The 8,625-nt window shown below is 43.3% G+C and overlaps 1 protein-coding gene across 3 annotated transcripts in view; it reads right to left on the bottom strand.

The window, feature by feature from the left end:
• GTF3C1 (general transcription factor IIIC subunit 1) overlaps positions 1 to 8,625 on the bottom strand; it is a 37,295-nt gene that overhangs the window by 5,076 nt on the left and 23,594 nt on the right. For all 3 annotated transcript variants that reach the window (XM_017741242.1, XM_017741243.1, XM_017741244.1), the window contains 7 exons: positions 7,760 to 7,872; positions 6,756 to 6,818; positions 6,137 to 6,230; positions 5,015 to 5,187; positions 4,199 to 4,483; positions 1,981 to 2,234; positions 261 to 547 (listed from right to left, as the gene is read on the bottom strand). In XM_017741242.1, the coding sequence (XP_017596731.1) occupies positions 261 to 547; positions 1,981 to 2,234; positions 4,199 to 4,483; positions 5,015 to 5,187; positions 6,137 to 6,230; positions 6,756 to 6,818; positions 7,760 to 7,872 (1,269 nt within the window). The remainder of the gene's footprint in view (positions 1 to 260; positions 548 to 1,980; positions 2,235 to 4,198; positions 4,484 to 5,014; positions 5,188 to 6,136; positions 6,231 to 6,755; positions 6,819 to 7,759; positions 7,873 to 8,625) is intronic.

Below are 8,625 nucleotides of genomic sequence, written 5' to 3'. Positions count from 1 at the left end.
TTTGCTTCCAAAACGTTGATGTTGGTACCTCTAGGTTTCTTAAACAGTTCATTCCAATCTTTGAATAAGTGCTGCTTTAATTTTTGGCCTTCCTAACTTTGAGGAAAGATTGCTCTCAGGTGTGGTGTGTGATCTCCTGCCTAACATAAATAACTGTTCAATTTATAGTTGCTTCCAACAGGCTGGAAGCTCATCCTGTTCAAGGGGAATACTAAGCATGCAAACATTAATGTATGGAAAGCAGCTGGCTGTAAGCCCACCTGAATGTACTGCTCCAAGCTCCTGCTGCGTTCAGCTTCCACCTGTTCATAGCTACAGAAGTGTTTGCTCAGCTCAGCTTTGCAAATCCCAAAGTGGGAAGTGGCCTCTATGGCCTTTCGGATCTCCAGAACAGCTGCCACATCCCTGGGATTGTACCCATAATGCTCTGTACATTCATGGAGAAACTTTTCCACCTCATAGTTTTCTTCCTGGACTTTTATCAACCTGGTGAAAGTTTCAGGGAGGCAGGAGATGCCCACAGCCATGTGATCGAGCAGGGAAGGAGCTGCAAAGCAAATAAACCATGGGAGTTTAAGCTGTGAAGCAGCAGTTACTGTGCAACACACTGCAGAAAGACAAACAGATTGTAGATATTCTAGACCAATTAAAAACAGAGCTCAGTCTTCCCTCTTCATTACTGCAGTTCTCTTTTTTCTTTCTGCCCTACATATTTGTCTCTGAAAAGGCCTGTAAAGAAGAGCAAACTGGTTTACAAGGGCTCACCCTTCCAGAAAAGTGAATTATGGCTGGAAGGCAGTGAGCACTTAACGGTGTTCTCTCTAACACTGGGTCAGCTTAGCTCTGAGTTAATGAGGGAATCCTCTCCCTTTTTCTTGAAGAAGGTCAAGTGAAAATTCTGGGGCAAGAAAATGCTGTAGAGGACACTTTTAATCAAAAAATCCACAGCAGAAAGCTGTTGGCCAGATATGGTTTGAACTATTGTAGAGGACACTTTTAATCAAAAAATCCACAGCTGTTGGCCAGATATGGTTTGAACTACCACTTGACAATACTTTAGACAATTAGTTCAACAAAGCATCTCTGTGTTCAGTGACAGGTCCATCACTGCCCCAAACTGACCCCCCTGTACAGAGTATCCAGAACTGAAGCCCTGTAACCCCTATCCCAGCTGCAGCTGATGAGGGGGCAGCTCTGGCACTGCTCTTCCTGCTCCCTTCCCTTTTACCTGCAGGCTGCTCCTCGTTTGCTTCTGGAACAGTTGGGGCAGCTGCCAAGGAAACATGGGATCAGCTGTAATGAGCAGTCAGCTCAGCACAGCTGGAGGGCAGGAGAGGCAGCAGAGACAGGAGAAAGAATTTCTGTTTTACTTCTGTCACAACAGCAATGGAAATGGGCAGGGGCAGCACTAGACCATTTCAGCTGAAGAGCTCAAGGCTCTGGATACATTTGCATTACAGCTGAAAACAGGGTGCTCTGTCAGAAGGGGCAGTACTGATGAACTGCAGACAGTCAAGCTCTAAATATTATAAAAATGTTGCAATTACTGAGGTAAGAGGCCAGCCATTGGACACCACTATTTCAGGCACTTGCATGAGACAAGTTAAATGAGAATTTCCATTCAAGGAGCTCTGAAAGGTTTTCTTTTCTCTTCACAGAAAAGAAAGCCTGGCTGTGATATCATATGGTATTTTAAATTGTTGAAGGGACTGAAAAACCTGGAGAGGGGTAACAGAGCAGAGGACAGATTGCAGTAATAGTTTAACACAACATGAAATAGAGGCAAGGCCTTGTTACTAACAAAAGCCTAAGTCAGCCATCTGTGTTAAGGCAGGGGAGAAAGCCTTACAAACTTGATTTGTAATGGAAACAGAATGTTCCTGTTAAGGGGATTTGTTTAAATCAGTTCCTCAGCAGGTGAGTTCACCATCTCTCCTGCTCCAAGCCACATCTGTGCACTTTAGGCCAAACAGAACTAACCTGGAGAGCTGAGCCTTCCTGGGATAGGGGTACATCTGAGCCTGACCTTCACCTGGCAGGAGTTGACCACGATGTTGTCACTGGGGCTCAGGTTGCGTGTGCTGACAATGCCAGGGGAGTAGTAGCCTCTCATCAGTAAATAATTGGTGTGAGAGGCTTGACGAGGTTTCACTTCGATTCTGCGTTTGCCTCCAGAGCTGTCATCCAAGTCATCATCGTCATCATCATCATCCTCAAGTGCTTCTTTTCCCAAGCTACAGCAAACACAGGTGGTTTGATTTGTTTGTTGGGTTTTTTCCCAAAAGAAGAAAGTGATTCGTTACACTGAGCAGAGCAAGGACACGGCATGCCTGCATTCTGGGCTTTAGTCGTGGACAGCTGGGGCAACGTCCACACCAGGCTGATTTAAAGCACTGAGAACAAGAACTACAGAAAAGGAAATACACTTAAGATCCCTGGGAAAGGAAACTCTCCCTTTTTTTTGCATGTGTTGAAATGAATCCAAAATATCTCAGCTTCTAGTGCTGAAGCTCTTTGGTTCAGTGGACGCTTCATCCTGAGGGATCATCTGTTAGACACTGAGCACGAGGGATGCTGCAGGATGGGGCAGACAGTGTTAATTTTTAAGGGTGAAAAGGAGGAGAGAGAGTTACAGACCAAAGATTCCATTACTTTAAAAAATAGTAATTAAAAAACCACCAAACACCGAACTGCAGACATCTTCCAAGTAAAGAAAAGAATAGTAGTAGCAGCCAGGATGGATTTCCCAGAAACAAACTTAGTCAAACCAACACTATTTATTCCAGGACATGACAAGAGCCACCATGGATAAAGCTGAAGGCTCTGAACAACCTGATCTAACTCTGAAGTTGCCTCTGTTTTAAGCAGGTTATGCCAGGGACAATGAAAGGTTCCTTCCAACCTTTTCTAAGACGAGTTAGACCTTAAGTACCTTCTTTTAAAGCATATTTAAAGTCAAAAGGGAACACATGATTTAGAAAAAATGATGAGTACACAACTCAAGATGCCCCTACTCAGCAATGGGACCAGTCCATTTTTGTTAATGACCTGGCTGATAAAACAGCTCATTCAGTTTGCACAGCATCACCCAACTGAGGACACTGCAAGTATATGAGAAGCTGGGATTTCCATTCAGAATATCTCCAGCACACTGGAGAGTCAACCTGGAGAAGAGCAGGGAGCAATTTCCTATGACAAATGCATGTTATTTATATTACAGTACTCTGCATCTGTCCCTCCACAGTAACAGGAAACAATTAACCAGATAAAGGAAAAGAAGCTTGTTAGAGTGAGTCACAAGAATCATAAGCTGTACATGGATCTCTGCATTGGGGTGGTTTGGCTGCTTTTTTCTGGCAAAGCCATGGCCCTCAGCATCTTGGGATGGAATAGCAGGTGTTTCACCTATAGGACAGGATGGAACTGGCACAGAGCTGCCAGCGAGAGCATGGCACTTGTGTTCTGACATCACAGTTGAGAAGAATATAATAAGAAAACCAGAGATCTGGATAACATGAATAAAGTGAAGGAACTGAAGCTGCTCATTTTAAAGAGCAGCATGTTATGGGAGAGGGACCACAATAACAATCCGCAAACAGGTATAAAGCTGCTCTAAAGAGAAAGAGAACAAAGTATTTTCCATGTGGATTCACAATAGGAAGCAGCAGGTTAAATTACTAAGAAATTTTAGTTGCACTTTCAAGAATGCACAAAATGACTGTAAGGAAAAGAGCTCACAGGTTCACACTGCCTGGGGACAGTTTCAGTTTATGCCATTACTGCAGGCTTACAGGAGAATTAAATCCAGCAGCAGACAGTGCACAGAAGCACTGCTGTGGTGAGAGGTTGCACTGATAAAGCTGAAACCTTGTTACCAACCCTCTCAGTCTGTGACATGCCAAGGCACAATGTTGATGAAAATGCTCCTGTAGCACCCAGTGCTCTCCTTTCCACGTCAGCTCTGATGGCACTGAAGTGCCAAGCAATTGAAATGTCACAAGGCAAAAGCAGCCCAGGGCTATAATGACAGGCACTAACTTAAGTGCCATTAAGCCTTCAGAGCACTTCCTCAGAAATAAGAATCTAAACAATAGCACAGTAAAAATGCAACAGTGGAGTGCAGGAAGTGCTAATTCCTGTCCAATTTCATCCAAGTTATCCCCACATTGTATTCTCTAATAGAAATAACAGCATTTACCTTTTTATCACTTCATTTTCCACCATAGAGCTGTCCACCACGATGATCTGCTCTGGGATTCTCACATTCACAGCCACCAGTCCCAGGGAGAACAGGGAAAGCATGGCCACACACTGCCCACCAGGGCCATCCATGGGAAATGCCACCATGCCTTCTGATGATGCATTTTCTTCATCTTTAAATGAGAAGTTGTGTGGCTGGTCTGATTTTTCAGCATCCTTGAGCTTCTCCAGGAACTGGAAGGACTCTGTACAAATGGTGCTGGGGAACCGCCACGTAAAAACTCTGCACAAAACCACAAAGAAGCACAAATCCTTCAAAATCTGCTCTTACTGAGAATGAGTTTTACAATTATGGTATCACAAAGGAGCCAAACAGTTGAAGTTTCATGCTAGAGCTGATGACCAAGTACCTCCCACACCTGCTTTCACAGTCCTTTTACTATTTCCAGACCATTAGGTGTTTATGCACTGTGTAAAGGTCAGGTAACATACAGCAAATGAAAAGCAAAGGTATCATCTTCTGCTTCACAGGAGTGCTAAAGAAATCTTCCCACCACATCCAGAATTGTGGTGCTGCATCTCCTCCCTTCTCCATGCATCTCTAAAGTCCTGCCCAGCACACCTGGCTCTATTCCCTCACTGCCCTGACTGCTCCCTACATAAGGACTGACCTCACATCACCACCACCTTCCTCTGCACCCACAGCTGAAGGTTCTTTGCTTGGACACTTCTCATGTGTTGTCACCTCCATGCCATGCTTGAGTAGATTTTTTCCTTTGCTTTAAAGCCCAGCAGTGCCCACCCTGCTACCCACCTGTAGTAGCTCTGGGACAGCTGGTAGGACATGGGCACGAAGGGCAGAGCGCGGCTCTTCTTCGGCCCCAGCGTGTGGTTCACCCTGCGCCGGTTCACCAGGCTCCTCCTCTGGCACTCCAGGAAAGCCTTCACCAGGATGTCATCCTGGTACTCCTGGTACAGCCGGAACGTCTGCAAGACACCCCTCAGTGAGAGCTCTGCATCCACTGCCAGAGCCACCTGCTCCAGGTCACAGGCCCTCAGTGGATGGGAAGCCACAAGCCAGAATGAAAATGATGCATATAAATTCACTTAACTACTCCTCTGTTCCTTTTATGGCCTTCCAGACTTTCCATGGTAAATGCCAATTAAATTACCTAAATACTACAGAACACTTGATATTCAAAATGGGATCAGGCTCCCACTGGAATTATAGATGTGAAGAATGCTCCTCTGCCACACATTTTGGTAAATTCTTCCCCTCATTTCAACAGGAACACTTGGTTCTGTGAGCTTGGCTATTGAGGTTCCACTCTTGCTTATGAGCTGTTAAACTCCCTTTGAACTTTGACCTTAAGCACTTGATTGATTGATTGATGATCTCTCTCTGTAGTCCCCAACGCTGAAGGAGAGGCCCCCCAACACCAGTGTCAGCTGGGTATTAGGATTGTTTTTGTGATATCTCCTCCAGAACATTCCCACTGCTCAGGTGGGCACTAAAGCATGGTATAGTTTGACCCACTGGAAGTGATGTGGAGCTTATTTCATATGGTTTTATGCCTTCAACCTCCCATCCTCACGTCTTGCAATCTCATCCTCAGAGAGAAAATGACAAAGTGAAAATCTTCCTACAATTCCTTCCTTCCTATCTATACAATTTGCTAAAAGCAGAATAATTCCCACAGAATGGAACAAATCCAACTTTCTGGGTTTCTTCTATTTGAAAAAGGAATGTGCCAAGGGAGGGAGGAGAAACTTTAGGGTTGTATGACCACATGCAGACATGGCACTTGGGGACATGGTTTAGTGGTGGCATTGGCAGTGCTGGGCTGATGGTTGGACTTGATGATCTTAAAGGTCTTTTCCAACCTACACAATTCCGTGATTCTATGAGCAGTAAAGTTTGGTCCAGACACTGTACCTGAAATGACTGGCAAGATTCCATCTGGTTATCTGAGAGTGCCAGTGTGCTCTGAATCAGATTCTGCAGCACTAGAAAATGAATATCGTAAATACTGAAAGAAAAGAAAAAAAGGAAGAGAAAAACATTTATTCTGGTGATTTTTGAACATGAGGTACCCATTAAACCAGCACAAAAATCTACAAACTCAATCCCCTGCTTCTGAAATAGAAGCATAAAGGCACGAGATCCTACAGTTGAGCATTATTCATGTAAAGGAATGTGTTACATTCTCCCTGACCTTCCACCCCGAATTTCTGGATCAGTCCAGATAATCTGACACAAAGCTCTCCCTGATAACATCTCCTCCTCTTAAGATACAACACCCACACAGAAAACGTACACTGTTGTCCCAGTGATAAGATAATTTTGAAGTCATCTCTGTTATCATTTTATCTACCCAATCTATGTCAGAGGTCCCTACAGTCTTGTTAAAGTGTTCTTCTGTTAATAAATTTATACACTGCAACAAACAGATGAAAACAATGAATTAGGACACTCTTTATACGACTTCCACAGATGGGAGGGGCTGATGTGGCCTGGGAGCCCTAATGAGGAAAATGGTGCTGCTGCTACTCACCTGCTCAGATTATCCTCTCTTGTGCCTTGATCTGTGTCTTCTCCGATTGCCAGCACTCGAAACCTAGTTAAGGGAAGGGAAAGGAGAACACTGGAACCAGCTTTTCTGTGATTTTCTGTGATTTTGCATCAGCCATGAAGCCCAGAGGCTGATGAGCACAACTGCTAACGAGGCAAGTGCTGGACCAGCCCAGGGGACTGTCTGCTCCAGCAGCCCTCAGCACAAGGGTCAGACAGGAAAAGAACAGTCCACATCAATCTCCACTAAAATATCTGTTGACAAGGAGATAAAACAATGGACAGGAGACAGTTCCAGCACTGGAAGGATTTTTCATTTTATTGAGGTTTTGGACTTCTAGTTACCGTCAGCAGCACTTTTGCTGTAATGCACAGCTCTTCCCAAAATAAGAAAAATAACAAAGGTGATAAATTTATTATCATAAAATGGTCTGAGACACAATTTTTCCACACTGCTCTTCAAGTGTTATTCATCATGAAAAAGCTTAACGACCTGGAGCTGGAGAATGCTGTACAAGGCTGAGTGCTCTTCCTTATCAATAGTTTTAGCAGGACTGAGATCATTCATCTGAGCAATCAGCTACAAATTGTGATAGAAAATGGGGCCAGTTAATCTGGAAAATGCTAGATTTCTATTGCAATGAAAAGTTACACCTGAGTAGCAACATCTCTAACACCAAGGTTGAGAGCTTGACAATTTAGGAAAATCTGCTGTAGTGAACTTCTGGTTTAAAAGTCTTATTTAGCAATAAGAATGGTTTGAAACCAGCCAAATTGTGCAAAGAACTGAAAATCACATAAACATATTTACGAAGTGTGGATATAAAAGAAACACTGCTGGTTGTGTTTAGTAAAACTTCTTTTCTTACTAAGGGTACAAGTACAGAGGGTGTAAATCATGCCCAGAGAAGAGACCTGCTCTGAATTGCTGCCCCCTCTCACTGCCTCACCCCATGTACAGAGTCAAAAGCACCATAATTAAAATACCTGGAAAAGAGTTCCTCCAGAGTGTCAGGAATCTCAAGTTTGGGATTCCCCAGGGTTGAACTGAATTTCTCTTTCAGTCTTTCCACAAACTCTTTAAACTCCTTTGCACAAACCTTAGGAAAGAGGAGACAGAAATGTCATCAACCTCAATTTCTTAGAGTGGGAAAAACCCCTCTACTTTTCAAGTGTTCATGGAAATTCTTGTAGAAATAGCTGGGTTTGAATTATGAAGTCAGAAGCAGTCCAACAGCCAAGGGAAGGCAGGGAAAAGCTCTTGCAGTTTGTGTTTGCTGGTTTAGTGAACAGTTGCAGGTTCCATCTGTAATCAGCTCACAGCTACAAGCCAAGCACCATGAACATATGTTCTAAGACAATTTCCTGATTTAACAGCAAGATCTCTTGCTAGAGCTATGTTTAAACTTCTGCTCAAGCCCTTCAGGCTTTTCCATGTTCTCCATTAAGTCTGTTTGCACAATCATGGCTTGGAGAACACCTGTTACATGAGAGGAATGTTCTCTGGAAACAAGTTTATATTTGCTTCCAAAGACAGACTTTGGGGATGGGGACACATATTTATTTCAGTGATGTCTCATCAATGAACAACTACTCTTCCTTTAAACAACATGAATCTAACAACAGAACTGATGGGCTTTTCTGACAATGGTATAAATTGTCATTCCTGGATAAAAATGAGCTTGCTGTGACACAGTTCCAGTTCTGAAAAAAATCTGAAATTCAAAATGGAATTGTTTGCACTGAAAGTGTAAACAACTTTTCAATTTGAAATTGTGGTTCATTTAAATGGAAAAAAAAAAGAAATAGAATCTTTTGGCTGCTCAAATCAAGTCTTATAAAATTTGCTTGAA

The sequence above is a fragment of the Corvus brachyrhynchos genome, unplaced genomic scaffold (genome assembly GCF_000691975.1).
Source record: "Corvus brachyrhynchos isolate BGI_N302 unplaced genomic scaffold, ASM69197v1 scaffold58, whole genome shotgun sequence".
Classification (NCBI taxonomy): Eukaryota; Metazoa; Chordata; class Aves; order Passeriformes; family Corvidae; genus Corvus; species Corvus brachyrhynchos.
Note: the sequence above shows the minus strand (reverse complement) of the source record. Positions and strands in the feature narration are given on the sequence as shown.